We start from the raw sequence: 18,644 nt of genomic DNA, 5'->3' as shown, positions 1-18,644 counted from the left end.
GGTGTGCGCCTGTAGTTCCAGCTACTCAGGAGGCTGAGGCAGAAGAATTGCTTGAACCTGGGAGGTGGAGGTTACAGTGAGCTGAGATTGTGCCACTGCATGCCAGCCTGGGTGACAGAGCGAGACTTCATCTCAAAACAAACAAACAAATAAACATGTTCAATAAGCTAGGTATTGATGGAACATATCTCAAAATAATAAGAGCTATTTATATCAGACCCATAGCTAGTATCATACTGAATGGGCAAAAGCTGGAAGCATTCACTTTGAAAACCAGCACAAGGCAAGGATGTCCTCTCTCACCACTCCTATTCAACATAGTATCGGAAGTTCTGGTCAGGGCAATCAGGGAAGAGAAAGAAATAAAGGGTATTCAAATAGGAAGAGAGGACGTCAAATTGTCTCCGTTTGCAGATGACATGATTGTATATTTAGAAAACCCCATCATCTCAGTCCCAAAACTCCTTAAGCAGATAAGCAACTTCAGCAAAGTCTCAGGATACAAAATCATTGTGCAAAAATCACAAGTATTTCTATACACCAATAACAGACAAACAGAGTCAAATCATGAATGAACTCTAATTCACAATTGCTGCATAGAATAAAATACCTAGGAATACAACTTACAAGGGACGTAAAGGACCTCTTCAAGGAGAACTACAAACCACTGCTCAAGGAAATAAGAGAGGACAAAGAAACAGAAATGGAAATGGAAAAAAATTCCATGTTCATGGATAGGAAGAATCAATATTGTGAAAATGGCCATACTGCCTAAAGTAATTTATAGATTAAATGCTATTCCCATCAAGGTACCATTGACTTTCATCACAGAATTGGAAAAAAACTACCTTAAATTTCATATGGAGCCAAAAAAGAGCCCATATAGTCAAGGCAATCCTAAACAAAAAGAACAAAGCTGGAGGCATCATGCCTACCTAACTTCAAACTATATACTACAAGGCTACAGTAACCAAAACAACATGGTACTTGTAGCAAAACAGACATATAGACCAATGGAACAGAACAGAGACCTCAGAAATAACACCACACATCTACAACCATCTGATCTTTGACAAACCTGACAAAAACAAGCAATGGGGAAATGATTCCCTATTCCATAAATGGTGCTGGGAAAACTGGCTAGCCATATGCAGAAAACTGAACTGGACCCCTTCCTTACACCTTATACAAAAATTAACTCAAGATGGATTAAAGACTTAAGTGTAAAACCCCAAACCATAAAAACCCTAGAAGAAAACCTAGGCAATACCATTCAGGACGTAGGCAAAGACTTCAAAGATTTCATGACGAAAACTCCAAAAGCAATTGCAACGAAAGCCAAAATTGACAAATGGGATCTAATTAAACTAAAGAGCTTCTGCATAGCAAAAGAAACTATCATCACCATGAACTGGCAACGTACAGAACGTACAGAGAAAATGTTTGCAATGTATCCATCTAACAAAGGTCTAATATTCAGAATCTACAGGAACTTAAACAAATTTACAAGAAAAAAGCAACCCCATCAAAAAGTGGGTGAAGGATGTGAACAGACACTCCTCAAAAGAAGACATTTATATGGCCAACAAACATAAGAAAAAAAGTTCAACATCACTAATCATTAGAGAAATGCAAATCAAAACCACCATGAGATACCATCTCATGCCAGGTAGAATGGCGATCATTAAAAAGTCAGGAAACGAAAGATGCTGGAGAGGATGTGGAGAAATAGGAACACTTTTACACTGTTGGTGGGAGTATAAATTAGTTTAACCATTGTGGAAGACAGTGTAGTGATTCCTCAAGGATCTAGAATCAGAAATACCATTTGACCCAGCAATACCATTACTGGGTATATACCCAAAGAAATATAAATCATCCTACTATAAAGACATATGCACACGTATATTTATTGCAGCACTGTTTACAATAGCAAAGACTTGGAACCAACCCCAATGCTCACCAATGATAGACTGGATAAAGAAAATATGGCACATATACACCATGGAATACTATGCAACTATAAGAAAGAATGAGTTCATGTCCTTCTCAGGGACATGGATGAAGCTGGAAACCATCATTCTCAGCAAACTAACACAGGAACAGAAAACCAAACACCACATGTTCTCACTTATAATTGGCAGTTGAACAATGAGAACACATGGACACAGTGAGGGGAACATCACACACTGGGGCCTGTTGTAGTGTTGGGGGCAAGGGGAGGGAGAGCATTAGGACAAATGCCTAATGCATGCGGGGCTTAAAACCTAGATGATGGGTTGATGGGTACAGCAAACCACCATGGCACATGTGTACCTATGTAACAAACCTGCACATTCTGCACATGTATCCCAGAACTTAAAGTATAATAATAATTAAAAAAAAAAAAAAAAAGAAAAAGAAAGCCATGCAAGCAAAGTGAGGGACCAAGCATATAATTAAAAGGTGGTTTATGTTGACGGAAAAAACAAACAAAAATTCCTGGAAACAGAATCCAAAAGAGAAAAAGCGGAAAGGCCATATATACATACATCTCACGCACACACACACAGACTCTCACACACACACTCACACACACACACTCTCTCTCTCTCTCACACACACACACACACGCCTGATTATCAGCTTTTAATTAAGCTGACTTCTGACCATAGAGCTCTTAATAAAATTCTTTTCACATCTTTTATCAGATTTCATCTGGGACAAACAGCCAATATTCCTAGCTTTTAAGCTTTTTTTTTTCTTTTAAACCAAAGGTACCTTTTCAAGTGACTCACCTGAACCAATAAGCCTTACCTAAGGCCTTGTGATGCACAAGGAAATCTCCAAAGAGGTGCAAAGCAGTCCTCACAAGACCCAGAACCACCTCAAATGTCAAAGAAAGAAATTCTTGCAAGCCACAAATGGTATACAACCTATGTTTTAGTCAGGCCATATTCTCTAGGGTCTCTGCTTCTCAGCTGATGTCCTACACATAAAGGCCAAATGGAAGATTGAAAGAGACAGCTGGTAAAACAGGAAAACCAAAGGTGCCTATAGGGGTAGTGCCAAAGGTGGGAAAACATGGAAAAGTAAATTTATGGGAAGAGTAAAGTCTGCTTCTAGATTCTCTGGGGCTGTCTCTGAGCTGATATGTAAGCTTTGTAAAAGGACCAGTCTTCAGGTAGGAAAAGGCAGGAAAACCTTTGTCTTTGAAAATCGCTTTCCTGCCATCAGGCAAGCAAGGAAGGAGGCAGAATGTCCTCATGCATTTTCACCTTTTCTAGCTCAGTATTTTAGAGAGGAATATTTTAGTTTCCTATAGTAGAAAGAATTACAAATGAGTACCCCAAAATGTCAAGAGTCATATGAATAATTTGAAACAAATAACTCAAATTTATTCTAATATATGTTTGTTTGTTTGTTTTCCCCTGAGCTAATGGTGTCTGCTAGAGGTGTTTGAACCAGAGCAACCCCATCCTGAAAAGGAGCTGGGCAAAATACAGGCTGAGACCTATTGGGCTGCATTCTAGGAGGTAAGGCATTCTAAGTCACAGGATGAGATAGGAGGTCAGCACAAGATACAGGTCACAAAGACTTTGCTGATAAAACAGGATGCAGTAAAGAAGCTAGCCAAAACCTACCAAAACCAAGATGGCTAAGAAAGGGATCTCTGATTGTCCTCGCTGCTCATTATATGTTAATTATAATGCATTAGCATGCTAAAAGACACTTCCACCAGCACCAGGACAGTTTACAAATGCCATGGCAACATCAGAAAGTTACCCTATATGGTCTAAAATGGGGAGAAACCCTCTGTTCTGGGGAATTACCTATCCCTTTCCCAGAACACTCATGAATAATCCACCCCTTGTTTAGCACATACTCAAGTATTATCAGTCAAGCAGCCCAAGCTGCTGCTCTGCCTAGGGAGTAGCCATTTTTTATTCCTTTACTTTGCTAATAAACTTGCTTTCACTTTACTCCATGGATTTGCCTTGAATTCTTGCATGAGATCCAAGAACCCTCTCTTGGGGTCTGGATCAGAACCCCTTTCTGGTAACATATCCACTGAGGAAAGGAATTTTGTGATGGCCTAAAGAATTTTAACTCTTTCAAATCTGATCTCAGCTAGAATGCTGCTTAGCTAATTCCTTGGATGTTAACATTTCAAATGAATAATAAGATTTATATCTTCAAGAGACTGCAAAATCCAGCAAGACATTCAAAGGGTATTGGCTGATATTGGGTAAGGATTTAATCGGGTTTACTTCCACTTTAACGGTGGCAGCTGAATACATTTTAGCAATGTCAGTGGAGGATTGGGACCATAAATGGTCTGGCAAAGCTTGCAATAAATTATCAGTGGCATTTATTAGTCCCAGTGTAGAAAAATATTATTGGATATGTATTTTTTATAATCTTAGGAGTTTCATTCTTATTCCGTAGTTGTTCATTTGCTCCTTCTGTTACAAATTTAAATACATTTCTCCCTTTCAAGAGAAGAAAATGTGTGCATTTTGAAATTCCAAAAAATATTTGCCTAAGAGATATATGGGAGCTGAGGGAACAAGCAGAAAGGAACAACACTGAGTAAACCTACCTGGAATTCTAAGGTTTTGGACTTACATACAGTAATAGGTTGATTAGATATGCCTACCATTTAGTTTCATTACTCTGAGGAAGCAGACAGTTTAAGGTAGTAGGGTAGAGGACAGAAAAAGTAGCTGTAGTGTTTTGAGGGTATGTGTCTGTTCTCCATTCATGAAGATGTAAGATACATTTGGAGAAATGGGAAAGCCCCCTTTTGGTCCTTGAAGCAACCCTACTTATCTTGTCAGGCCCTGTCCTCTTGTTGTTCCTGTTGTCATTTAAGTTTTCCACAATCCTTTTAAAAATGGCCAGGCATGGCTGGGCACGGTGGCTCACTCCTGTAATCCCAACACTCTGGGAGGCCGACGGGGTGGGCGGATCACCTGAGGTCAGGAGTTCGATATCAGCCTGACCAACATGGAGAAACCCCGTCTCTACTCAAAATACAAAATTAATCGGGCGTGGTAGCACATGCCTGTAATCCCAGCTACTTGGGAGGCTGAGGCAGGAGAATCGCTTGAATCCAGGAAGTGGAGGTTGCGATGAGCTGAGATCGCGCTCTAGCCTGGGCAACAAGAGCGAAACTCCATCTCAAATAAATAAATAAATAAGTAAAATGGCCAGGCTTTTTGCAATAGAAGCAAATGCCTCTTTTGTCATTAGAAAGAGGATCATTCATCTTTTCTCAAAAGGCCTAGTTTGACTAGTCAATTGTCGTAGTTACAAACTAAGGCCTCTTTGAGGCCTTAGTTATTTTTTTTTTCTTAGTAGCTTTAGAAAGTTGATCTGCTAAGCTTGCTAATTCATGAATTTATATATTCACCCAATTAAGCTGGTGTCTTTTAATTAAGATAACCAAGTCCTCATTTAAGTCGTTGAGGAAAGTAGAATTTATAAGATAATCATTCTGGTGATCTTGGAGATTAGAATCAGCCATTCAGAATTTTGTTTAAAAGTTTTCTTCAAATCGTTCAAAATAATCAAGTACAGAATCAACTGATGTTTGAGTACCTTGTGGAATTCTACTCTAATCTACATGTTTAGAAAAGACCTAGGAGACTTCCTCAGGCAGTGATAATGGAAAGAGACAGCTGGTAAAACAGGAAAACCAAAGGTGCCTATAGGGGTAGTGCCAAAGGGGAGTTCAGATAAGAAAGAATATGAAGGCACAGGGATGTAACCACTCAACAGATTTACCTTGCCCACTGCCTAGACAAAGCTGATATATCAAGACAGGGGAACTGCAATAGAGAAAGAGTTATTCATGCAGAGCCTATGGTGTGGGAGACTGGAATTTTATTATTACTCAAATTAGTCTCTGAAAACTCAGGGATCAGAGTTTTAAACTATAATTTAGCAGGTAGGGGCTCCGGAAGTGGGGAGTGCTGATTGGTCAGGTTGGAGATGGAATCACAGGGGGTCCAAGTGAGTTTTTCTTGCTGTCTTCTGTTCCTGGGTGAGACTGCAGAACTGGTTGATCCAGATTACCGTCTGGTGGTGTCAGCTGATGCACTGGAATGCAGGATCTGCAAAATATCTCAAGAACTGATCTTGGGGTTTACACCAGTGATGTTATTCCCAGGAGCCCCTTGAGGAGGTTCAGACTCTTGCAGCTGGAGGCTGCATGGCCTCAAACAGTAATCTTACAGCTAATTTGTTAGTACTACTAAAGTAGACTGGTCCCCAGGCAAGAAGGATTTGTGTGTTTTGTTTTGTTTTGTTTTGTTTTTCTGGGAAAGGGCTATTATAATTTTTGTTTCAATGTTAGATGATAAATTCCTTCCCAAGGTTAGTTCGGCCTATGCCCAGAGATGAACAAGGACAGCTTAGAGGTTACAAACAAGATGGAGTTGGTTAGTTTGATCTCTTTCATTGTCATAATTTCCTGAGTTATAATTTTTGTAGAGGCTATTTTAGGAGTAGAAGGAGGAGGAGCTGGAGGTGAAAGAAAGCAAATCTCTGAAGTCTTTTAAAATTCAGAAATAGTTTCAGATATTCTTTTGTTTACCTCTTGTGAACCCCGAAAACCTGAGACAAGTCTCAGTTAATTTAGAAAGTTTATTTTGCCAAGGTGAGGACACACACCCATGACACAGCCTCAGGAAGTCCTGACGACATGTACCCAAGGTAGTCAGGGCACAGCTTGGTTTTATACATTTTAGGGAGACATGAGACATCTATCAATACGTATAAGAAGTACATAGGTTCGGTTCGGAAAGGCGGGACAACTTGAAGCAAAGGCAGGAAGACTGGAAGTGGGAAGGGGGCTTCCAGGTCACAGATAGATGAGAGACAAATGGTTGTATTCTTTTGAGTTTCTGATTAGCCTTTCCAAAGGAGGCAATCAGATATGCTTTTATCTCAGTGAGCAGAGAGAAAACTTTGAATAGAATGAGAGACAGGTTTGCCCTAAGTAGCTCCCAGCTTGAGTTTTCCTTTCAGCTTAGTGATTTTGGGGGCCCAAGGTATTTTCCTGTCACATTCTTGAATACAGAAAATTTTCTCAGAATTTCTTTAGAAGTTTCTAGTTGCCGTTGGAAGTAAGTCTCCCCATTCAATTTGTCTGGTTCTAAACCAGCTTCTTCCAACTGTGTGCACCAATAAATGATTTAGCCATTTCTAAAGATGCCTATTTTGGCCATTGCTGCTATGACCATCCTGGTTTAGGTGGGTCCACGTTCCTAGGTGTTTATAAGAGGACACTCCGTAAACATTATAAATTCAATTGGTATTTCTAAAAGTGGCTGTCCCTTAAAAGAGTGCTTAGATTTTTAGGCTTGATTTCTCATATTTTAGGAACTTTTCAAAAGTGACTAAGGCTAGGAATGTGTTTTGAGTCCAAGTATGCTGCTTATAAGTGTCACTGCTCTAGGTGTCACCCAAGAGTTGTGAATTGCTCTCTTACATATCTTGGGCTATCTCTAACTACCAGGTGACATTAGAGTGCTCAAGGTATAGGGGACCATACCCTCATATTATACCTGAAGAGCAGAAGGGGATCCCTAAAATGTTATTTTGGTGAGGAATGCCCTACAAGGCCACTTCACATCCTAGGCCATATACCTGACACCTCTGCAAAGTCTTCAGTCATCTGGAACACCTGAATGGGTCAGAAGGCACAATTGCTTCTTTTCTTCAGGGCAAGAGAACTCACCCTCATATATTTTTCAGTTATAACTAACAGGAATTAGTAACAAATGAAAATCTACATCTGGATTTCCAGCAATAGAAAACACCTGTAGTCTTAAAAGCATGCCATGTAAAATGAAACCACCAGTGCCTAATTGCTAGTACGTTGAACTGAACCCTCTGTGGGACAGAGGTGGAAAAGGCAGGAATTCTCTGCAAAGCTCTTTGCCTAACTGTGACCTAAACCTTCTGTCCTCAGGCAGAGGCAGAAAAGGCAGTTTTTCCTGTAACCCAAATCTTCTATCTGCGGGGTGACAACAGAAAAGCTTCATTCTAGAAAGGGAGGATTGGAAAGAATAACTCGAACAAAATATAGACTTTAAACCAAAAAGTGAAAAGGTACAGATTTTCAGTAGAACTTACCCCTTTATCTTCAACAATTTCTCTCAGAGTCAGAAGAATGAACATAAGGGGTTGCAGGTAGCCAACCTCTTGAGTCCAGGAGGAACGTTAGATGGTAGGGGATGGGTTGTTCTGAATCCTGCTCACAGTGCCAAAAATGTCAACCTAAAAGGAAGAGATTGAGGCACAAAATATAATTTAAGGAGTTTACTTGAGCCAAAGTGAGGACAGCTGCCCAGGACACACTTCCAAGTTGCCTGGGGAGTGCTGTGCCAGCCTTGGTTACAAGCAGGCTTTTAAAGTCAAAGGGAACAAGGAGTGAACTGATGCAACATTGTTTGACAGTAATTCTCATTGGTTTACAGAGATAACATTGATTAATGATTGGTTATATGTTAACATTGGCTATATGAACTATGGGGTATGAGTTATGGTGTCCAGCATATTGTACTTTATTGCTTCTTGGCATCAGTTATTTGAGAGTCCACACAGCAGGTGGCTTCAAGAGATAATTATTTAACTTGAGGTGGAGTGACATGACTGCTGTTTCATTCTAATGTCTCTCTGGGCCTGATAATTTAAAGGGGCTCACATTTCTTAGATAAAAGGTTTATTTTCTTTTCTCCTCCCCACAACCCAAATACACTTTTTTGACATAAGGATTATTCTGAGAAACAGCAAACATGGGAGAAGATCTGAAAACAAGGTAGAAGTTACCGTAATGAAAGTGAAACTTGTATTTATGAAACAGGACATCTCTATTTGTAAGGGTGTCTCCCTCTCTATACCAGGAAGAGAAGGAAGACTCTGAATTACAAGACAGTCATATCAATGGAGAAGGCACAAACTTTGATTTGTACAACAAACCTTATTCGTGTTTACTTTTCCTGGTCATTTCCATAACTGGTCTCTCTCACACCTCTGTTTTTAGCTAAAGATGGTGTTTAAGCCTGAATTCTAAGCCATCTCTTCGAGAGTTACTCTTTCTTTGAGCTTTTCCCCATGCATACATGAGATATAATACAGGTTAACCATCTTATTTGTCTTTTTCTTATTAATTTGTCTTTTATTACAGGGGCCCCAACAAAAACTTAGAAGGGTAAAGGGAAAATTATTTTTCCCTCTTTTATAGACCAGTCAGGGAAACATAATAGCTAGGGGTGTATTTTAAATTATTAGCATTAATTTTATTGTTCATCTTTATATTATGCAATGCCAGTTTTAAATGCAAACATAAAAGGATTTATCTCATGTGTAGAATTACCAAGATTACACAAAATTCATATTTTGTAGCTTCTACATGCATATATATTTTGTTCTTACCACATTAGTGAAAACACTGTATAAAACGAACTCATCACTTGAAAGGCACACAGTCTACCAAAACTCTCTATCTTTAGCTTACTGATGAGTTAGGAAGGATTGAAAGAAAAAAGAACTAGGAGTTACTCAATCTTTCCCTTTCCTTCTGTGTCATTTTCAGGAAGTGTTTGCCTAATATAGAAAGTAACATGAATAAAAAAGAAATACTTTTTCCTTATGAAACACAGGAGTCATGGCTGACACACCTATAACAAAAGACATATTAACAAGAGGAAAGCATTACAAATTTATCTAATTAAAGTTTTACATGCCACAAGAACCTTCAGAAATGAAGACTGAATCAGGTAAAACTGTATTTTTAGCCTAAGTATGATGAAAAAAGCAGATGGTTGTGGAGAAACCTGATTGAACAAAAAGGGTATGATTTTACGGTAATAAACTGAGCAAGGTCTCTTTGTTCAGATTCTTCTTGGTCTCTCTGCATGAATTCCTTTCCTTTAAGTATAAGGCAGGACATCTGACCCATGAGGATCTTGTGACCTACTTTCAAGGGAGGTAGGTCAGAGAGAGTGACCTTAGTAGGTGTTATAGTTTGCTTTGAGAAAGCAAACTATAAAAAGAGAAAGATGGGCGAGAGACACGAGGGAGGAGAAGGTCAGAGAGACTTTCTTGCTTCTGAAGTCCTCCTGTCTCCTTCAGCACATGCCAAGGTGCCATACTTTGGCACACCATGCTTTGAGCCCTGATAGTTCCTTGGCTACTCCAGTTTTTTAGACCCTGCCATTGACAGATTTCTGACTTAAAAGCAAGTTCTGGTTCCTGCAGAAAGCATGATCTCTCCAGGCTGTGAGTGCCCCAGCTTACTCAAATACTTTCCTTGTACTCACTTTGAATCTTGCTGAATGAACTGTGATGCATTGTTGACCCACCAGAATTCCATGCTCATGGAGGATCACAAGTGCCATACGTGAATGGTGCAGCAGGAAACCACAGATAACACATATAGCATGGAGAGCTTCTGCTCATGTGGATGCTCTATTGTTCTACTTACCTCACTTACAAAACACAAGTTCAAAGGTAAAATTAACAGTTTCAAGCCTGTGACAACAAAGCACTAAACTGTGCTCAGGGCCCTCTAAACACAGTACCCTTGTGAATACTGGGCCCTGTGGCCTGTGTGACTGCATAGGTCACACATCTTTGAGGCCAGGCATGAAGATCTAGCAGACTCAATGGGGAAACTGACAAGGAAGACAATTGCAGAGAAGCCTTTAAACATACAAGTTGTAATTATGGGATAATTTTGCCTGGAACTCAAATCTCATTAGACACAGGAGAAACCAGACTGGAGAAAAACCTTATAATTATAGTGAGTGGAAAAATTTTTATTTAGTGTTTCCAACTTAACTGGGTATCTGAGAAGTTGGTCTTGGGAGAAACTGTATCATTGTAATAAGTGTAATTGGTCAACACTGTTATCCTGAAAATCTATGTCAAAGTGAGGTCTTATAAATGTAAAGAATGTGGGAAAGCTTTAAATTAAAGTGCCAGCCTTATTCAGTACAAGAGACTTCACACAGTAGAGAAACTCTATGAATGCAATGAATGTAAGAGAAGTTTTTGGGTGAGCTCAGCTCTGATAAGGCACCAAACTTCCATGTAGATAAGAGACCCTAATAATGGAATAAATATGGGGGCCAATTTTGCTAAGAATTCAGGCCTTTCCCAATGGATAATGCATTTTGGAAAAGGATGTTATGAGAAGGAGCACAAAGAAAGCTCCAAAGTCATTTCCTTCTCACATGGCACATTTTTTCCTGACTTGATGGCCCTCATATGGAGATGATTCTTCAAAATGTCTTGCAAGGTGAAAAGACTTTCCCTCTACCCTCTGAGGATTTGATAACTGAGTCTATGACAGAAACTGATAACAGGCAGGTTAACATGAGAAGATGTACAATTTTATTATGTGCATGGAGGCAGTACAGAAAAGAAAGCATACACCTAAACAACCAGTGAGATTCAGGAGTTTCTATCTACAGGGGAGGGGAGGGGAGATGTAGGCAATTTAGGGGAGAAATAATTTTTGGGAAAGATGAATGGGTCCTCAGAAGAAGAGCTGATAGTTTTTGAAGAAGTTTGTCTAGGTGCTGTGTCAACTTCTAGCCTCTCTTGTGATAAGAGTTAATCTTCCCTGGTTGATGAAACTCTCAGGGAGGGGACTGATGACAACTGAGCTCCTTTTGGAGGATCTGTCTTTAGGCAGATAGGGGGAGTTCAGAGAAAGCTTCTCCTTACATTTGTTGTTTTTCAAGTCGCTTTGGCTAGAATTAACCCATATACCAAATTGGCATAGTTTGGAGTGGCATTTCCTGAATTCCTTCAGTCTTCTAGCTAAACACTCATAAGTCTTCTTTGCAATGCACTAGACACTTATAATGTAAGGGTTTATGTATTGTCTTTGTATAAATAGCTGTAGCTTTGGAGACTGTTGCTTCTTTGCCTCATAACTGTGTAACTGTTGACAAGTTATTTGACTTCCTTATACTCAGAATTTTCTTCAATAAGATGAGGGTAATATCTGCCCTACTATCTGCCAAGGATATCTGAGGATAAAAGAAGGTAATACATGGAAAGTATTTTGAATACAGCATTCTTGTGCTGGCATAAGAAAGCTGTAGTATAGGTGAGTATTGGCTCTGCCAAATCAAAATGGAAGAACAAAAGGATTATATGACATATAAGTAAAGAAATAAACAATCATAAAATACCTGTTAAAATGTCATGAATCTCATTTAAGCAACATATTACAAATGTATTTCTAGGCTATGGACCAAAATCTTTTCCCAGGGTTTATGTTATAAAGGGTTTTTTATTTTGTCTTTATAAAATGTACATACTCAGAAGACAAACTTTACTGTGTTTCTAACCAAATATTTTTTCTTGAAAAAACGTGGAATATCAGTGCTTTCAGATGAGAAAGATGGGATTAAAATATTTTAAGACTTCTACAAAATTTTACGAAATGATGTGGATACATAAAAAGTTATGTTTCAGAGTTAGTGTATTAGTTCGTTCTCACATTGCTACAACGAAATACCTGAGACTGGGTAATTTATAAAGAAAAGAGGCTTAATTGGCTCATGCTTCTGTAGGCTGTACAGGAAGCATGACGCTGGTATCTGCTTGGCTTCTGAGGAGGCCTCAGAAAACTTACAATTATGGCAGAAGGCAAAGGGAGAGCAGGATTCTTACATGGCAGGAGCAGGAGCAAGAGAGACAGAGAAGGGAGAGGTGCCACACACTTGTAAACAACGAGATCACACAAGAATTCACTATCAGGAGAACAGTACCAAGAGGATGGTGCTAAACCATTCAGAAGGATCCAACTCCATGATCCAATCACCTCCCACCAGGCCCTATCTCCAATATTGGGGATTACAATTCAACATGAGATTTGGGTAGAGACACATATCTGAACTATATCAGTAAGTAACTCTGGGTTGAAATGAAAAGAATAAAGAGGAATTATTTCTAAATTCAAATTTGTTATACAGTATGAATTTAAAATTTGGCTTATTATCTGTAATAGTGGATGACTAAAGAATTTTTATTATATTGTATTTTGAACCTTCATAATTTGCCTTTTTCAGTGCTTCTGAGAAGTGGGTTCCTTTGTAGGAGCTACATATCAGAGAGCTATCTTGGCCTACATTTCACTGCTGGAGACACATTATTTAGAGCCAGAGCTGGAAATGAAAAATAATTCCTTAACTCTCCGAAACTGGTGCTGATTGGGAGGAAACTAAGGGGTGAGAGTTTCCAACTACAGACTCATTTGGAAGATGGGGAACCAGAATAAAGAAAAGGAAAACTAGGCTAGTTAAGTCTGAGTCTTGAATCGTAAAGATCTCCGTATCTCAAGGCTATAATCTCAGTAACTAAAGTTTCCCCAAATTAAGGGAAAGAAATATAGTACAGAGTAATACTTAGTGATTTTCTAGGATATAGCCACTGTGAATGGAGTATGCATCCTATATTTTTAAAATTTTTCATGAATTCTATTCCTAAGTATATGTTTCACTTTGAATAAAATACTAAATTGGGTTACTTATACTTTTGGGAGCACACACTGGTTTTCTGTGAAAAAATGGCCCTTAGAAAATGTAAATGGTTCTTCAGTCAAAATCTACTATTAATACTTTTGTCCTTTTCTTTAAGCAAGCAAGCTATGCTCCATGCAGATAACTATCTTCCCTGCTTGTGATATCTCTAAGAATATATTCCTTGTAAGCGAGGAATAAGATAGCTGGTAAATGGAAGGAGACCTCTCGTGCACATTATTGCCACAGAATTGGGACATGAAGTGGTGTTAAGTTGGGCTGCCATAACAAAATACTATACTGGTGGTTTTAAATAAGAGAAATTTATTTTCTCACAGTTCTGGAGGTTGAAATCAGGGTACTAATATGGTTGGTTTCTGGGGAGGGCTCTCCTTCTGGCTTTCAGATGATCACTTTTTTGCTGTTGTGCTCACAAGACCTTACCTTCATGTGTGCATGGAAGAGATATCAAGCTCTCTGGTGTCTGCTTTTAAAAGGGCATTAATCCTATTATACCAGGGCCCTGCCCTCAAGAACTAATTACCTCTCAAAGGCCGCATCTATAACACCAACTCATTGGAGGTTAGGGCCTCAATGTATGAATTGTTTGGGGGTTGTTGGTGGGACCACAAACATTCAGTCCAAACCACTGAGCAAAGGAAGAGACAGAATAAAGGAACAACCAAGAAGAGAGCTGTGTTGAGCAATGGGAGTAAAAATGAGTATCAAAAGTAGAGGAGGATGAAAGTGAGTGGAAGGTCTGAAGATGGCATGTGGAAAGTGACAGGTAAGAGAAAAATAATTTGTTTCTATTGAGAGTCAGGACAAATTCCAACATACTGAAGTTAGAAGTAATGGGTCCAATGAGGAAGTAATGCTGAAGACGATTGACCTAAGGGATATTTTAGAATTATTTGTAATGTTTGAATTAAAGACAACAGGGACTAAAGAATAAAAATGTTTAGATGAGTCTAAAAGATCAGGTCAATGATGTAGCTTCTATTACAAGGGAACAGAAAAGAGGGTACAAAATGGCTTTAGGTGATCCAGGGGATTCAGAAAAGGTAATTTTAAGACAAAAGAGTAAAGTCTACTTTACAGAGAAAGCACTAAATGTGTAGTAGAGATTGGTATATGAAGTTATATATTATGAAAATATTACAAAAAATTAAAGGTAATTTTGTTTTATGAGAGTGGCCTAGAATAGCTTTTTAAAAGAAATTAGGGAAGCTGGTGTACAACTTCCTGCTGAGGCTGATATCAGGGAGGACAGCATTATGCCATTCTGCATCAGGTCCTTTGTTAGTGCCACATAAGCTGGAATGTAGTACTTCAGGGGATGGACCTTCAGTCTGATTCAGCGTGGTGTTATGTCTGAGATGCTCCTGATGCTGTTCAGCCTGGGTAACTGGCAGAGCTTTCAACCACTCCCTTTCTCTTGAGATGGATTACAATGCTCACCTTGCTCATGAATGGCCTGGAATTCTGGATATTCCCATTTAAACTGTCTTTTCATTGGCTGGAAAGGAATAGTTGGTGGCTCCTGTGCTGCTTGATGATGATATTCTGAGTGCAGTCCCATTCCACATGCACTGGCTACAACTTGGAAACGATTAGATATGGCTGGGCTTGTGAAAGACTCAATGAGGGAACCACAGTTAATATATTTAAAAGACATCTTACAGAACACATCTCAGGGCATAGAATAGAGAAAGAATGCTGACACAGTCTTCTTCCACCCTTAAGAAGTAAGGAGCAAACCAGAAAGGATGAGAGTGAGAAACACAGAGAATTATATATCTAGTGGGAGGGAGTGGAGATTGAGCTCTGCAACCTTGCTTCCCTGGGTGTGTGGCTGCTGCTTTCTCTGGCTAGGGTGTTCATGTGCCTTTTAATCACACATGACATTCTGTTTCATCAAGCTCTCTTTCCAAATCCTCCGCCATGATCACCACATCCTCTTTGTTCTCCAGCTGATGCTCTAACATCTGGGCTTGGAGCTCCTCTGGCAGCATAGTCTAGAACTGCTCCAGCACCAGCAATTCCAGGATCTGTTCTTTGGTGCGGGTCTCTGGCCTCAGCCACTGATGGCAAAGTTCCCAGAATCAGCTCAAAGCCTCACAGGGTCCAGGTGCCTCCTGGTAGCAGAAATGCCTAACGTTCTGATGAGCTACCTCCTGGTTGCTGGAGTTCTTCCATATGAAGTAGCCCATATCTTGGCCCCTAGTGTAGTCCTCTGCTTTAACTGTCAGGCGACTTTTCTATTCCCTTTGAGATTTAATAGTCAAGGCTGCAGCTGTTATGGGCTATAACAGTTCATGTAAAGTCTTATTTTGCAGGTTGGGGTATATAGAAGTCTGCTTTAAGGAGGCTGTCCTTGGGCAAGTTTCTTTTGGGTCACTCCCAAGGCAAAATAAATCATTACTAACTTGCAGAAATTAAAAGGTTGCTAAGAACTGTTATTTATTTTTTTAAGATTAAAGACATCTAGTTATCTTGAAACTCATTGATTGAACCACTAATTCAAAAGGAAAATGGACAATTCGGGTGAATTTTATCATGTGCAACAGAAAGCACAAACTAGGTAAGACAGACATACAATTAATAATATGATTTGAAAACTGCAGATACGAGGATGAAATCACTTTTGTCAGACCCAGGTAAAATACGGCTGGGAAGGCATGAAGGAGAGGAGGCTCATGCTTACATGTTTGAGATAAGAACTGTTTCCAAGGTCTTTCTAAACACCGCACAAGAAACCCTTTCATTTCCTCCATGCATCTCCTGCTTTGACAAGGTTTATCAGTAGACATTCTTCAGGACTGCTATAATTCAGATATGATGTTCTGGAAAGAACACTTGCCCAATTATGGCATCTCCACCATGAACTGACAACTCCAGATCTGAGCCTCTGAAACCAATGAACACGGTCTCTAAGCAGCTTATATGAACCTCTCTTTTTGCTAATAAAAACTTGCCTTTACCCTTCCCTCACTGAATGCATTAGTAGCTTGCCATTCTGTGCATTCTAGGTTATAATCTTCATTTCTCATTTGCGAGTCAACTTTTTTTAAGTTTAACAATGGAAACAATGTGAAGCTTGACTACAAATATTATAAAATTAAGACACCAAAGCAAGCATACTAGTGTGTCTCACTACAAATACATCTACATATAACACTTCTGATCATTAGAAAATAATCCAATTGTGTTTAGAGGTTCAATGACAGCATAAACAGATTTAAGTGTGATTTATACACCTCATTTCTCCCACAGGGCTCCTCTACTAATGCCTCTGGGAGACAGCTTCATACTGCCAGCACCAGGAGGGGAGAGGAGAAGAAAGGAAGTCTTCTCTCCATGCCCTCCTGGGGCCCATCTTGGTGTTGTGTGTGGTGAAGGGGGGACGAATCTGGGGTCTCAGTCGCAGCCTCCTCTTGCAGCTGCCACCTTCATCCCCGAAATCCTGTTCCTAACAATCAATAGGAACCCTGAGAAAAGTTAGAGGTGTGAAGTCTGCACATAACCCTGGGCCACAAACTCGGTCCCGGACGCCACAGGACACTCACTCACCCGGGACACACATCCTGGCTGGAAGATGGGCGTGTACCGGGGCTCCTGCTGCTTCCGGCCCCTCTAGGAAGAGGCTCTCCGTGGTGGTCTCGCGCACCCCATATTGGGAGGGAGCCGCCGCGGGGTTTAAGGGTGCAGTCGGTTCCTAGCCTAGCGGGTGGCAGCTCCCTCCATGATTTTGAAATGTTGATGCATTAATCTTCTAGAAGGGTGCTAGGTCTCCCTCTTTCCCCCGCCACCAACTTTAGAGTTGTGGTGTACAAGCGCTATCTTTTCTGATGTTATATTCCATAGGAATATTTTCAGTGACATAATCAAGTTTAAGCGTTAAGAACTAGGGCCCTGGAATAAAATGCGTTTAAACCTTGGTTCTACCACTTACTATGTGATCTTTAGCAAGATAGTTAACTTCATTACTGCTGAGTTTTCTCACCTATAAAATGTGAAAAATAATAACCATTACAGAATGAAGTAGGACATACTAGTACAGTGCCTGTAAAAAACTGTGGGCTCAACATTACCTTAAAAAACAAACCAAATATTGTGTTACTTAGATCCTGTCAGGACATTTTTAAAGTCATTGAAAGTAAATGCTATCTCTTACAAAGCCTCTTAGTGGGAGATTTTGTACATTTCACATTATCATACATCTAACATCAAGCTCCTGTTTACATTTTATAATGTAAAAACCTTACATACTATGGAATGTTTCAGACTTAAATCATTCCTCCCTACCCTCTTTCATATACTATTGCTCTACACTCTCTTCTCAGTCTTTTCTGTAGACAGCAGCCAGCAGCAACGAAATAACATTTCAGGACCATTATTTCCAGTACTAACTTCCTCGGTAATCTACCACAATTGCCAGTAGCCAGAGAATCCTATCACTTTCTGTCAGGAGAGCTCACTATAGTCCCTATCAACCTACTCCAGAAAGGTGCCAAAAACCAGTAAAAGCCTGGTTATCCTGTGTTTATCCTCCAACTTCTGAGGTTTAGTTCAATTTGAACACATTTTCTCACTCCTAACCCAATTCTATTTCTTCCTGTCTTACTTAAATATCTGGATTCTGGCCTCTTCCCTGGGGTGCTCTTCTGCTTTTTTACTTCCTGGTATGACCTCTGGACACAGATTTTGGCCTCATATAGGAATGCCACCATTACATATGTCCTTATTTGACATGACTCTCTAACTTAACATTAGCATCTAACATAGTTTTGTGGTCTTCAGTTTTTAAAGGGATGCTCTGAAAACACTGTTCTGCAGTGCATTGTGCAAGCTATTTCACTCCTGGGTTTAGCTGACCTCTTTTTGTGCAAAACTAACTAGGAAAATAAACTAGGACTGATTATCAGTCTCTTTACCTAAATCTTTATTTTCTTCCCACACTGTAATCATGGTTGTTTCCCCAGTCTCTATTTCTCTACACTGCACTGCCATAGACTACCCTATTTATTAGGCCCCCTAAATGTAGCTCTTTCGGTTTGACTTTAGTAGTCAATGAAAGAAGGGGTACATCATCAGTCTCACAGAAAGCACACA

General features: G+C 39.6%; 1 protein-coding gene across 1 annotated transcript in view; it reads left to right on the top strand.

Annotated features, from left to right (window-relative positions):
* LOC112622991 overlaps positions 1-17,712 on the top strand; it is a 64,025-nt gene extending 46,313 nt beyond the window's left edge. Inside the window, exon 2 of the mRNA XM_025383107.1 lies at positions 16,806-17,712. Within this exon, the coding sequence (XP_025238892.1) occupies positions 16,806-17,034 (229 nt within the window). The 3' untranslated portion in view covers positions 17,035-17,712. The remainder of the gene's footprint in view (positions 1-16,805) is intronic.
* The last annotated feature ends 932 nt before the right edge of the window (positions 17,713-18,644 follow it).

The sequence above is a fragment of the Theropithecus gelada genome, chromosome 4 (assembly GCF_003255815.1).
Source record: "Theropithecus gelada isolate Dixy chromosome 4, Tgel_1.0, whole genome shotgun sequence".
NCBI classification, from domain to species: domain Eukaryota; kingdom Metazoa; phylum Chordata; class Mammalia; order Primates; family Cercopithecidae; genus Theropithecus; species Theropithecus gelada.
Note: the sequence above shows the minus strand (reverse complement) of the source record. Positions and strands in the feature narration are given on the sequence as shown.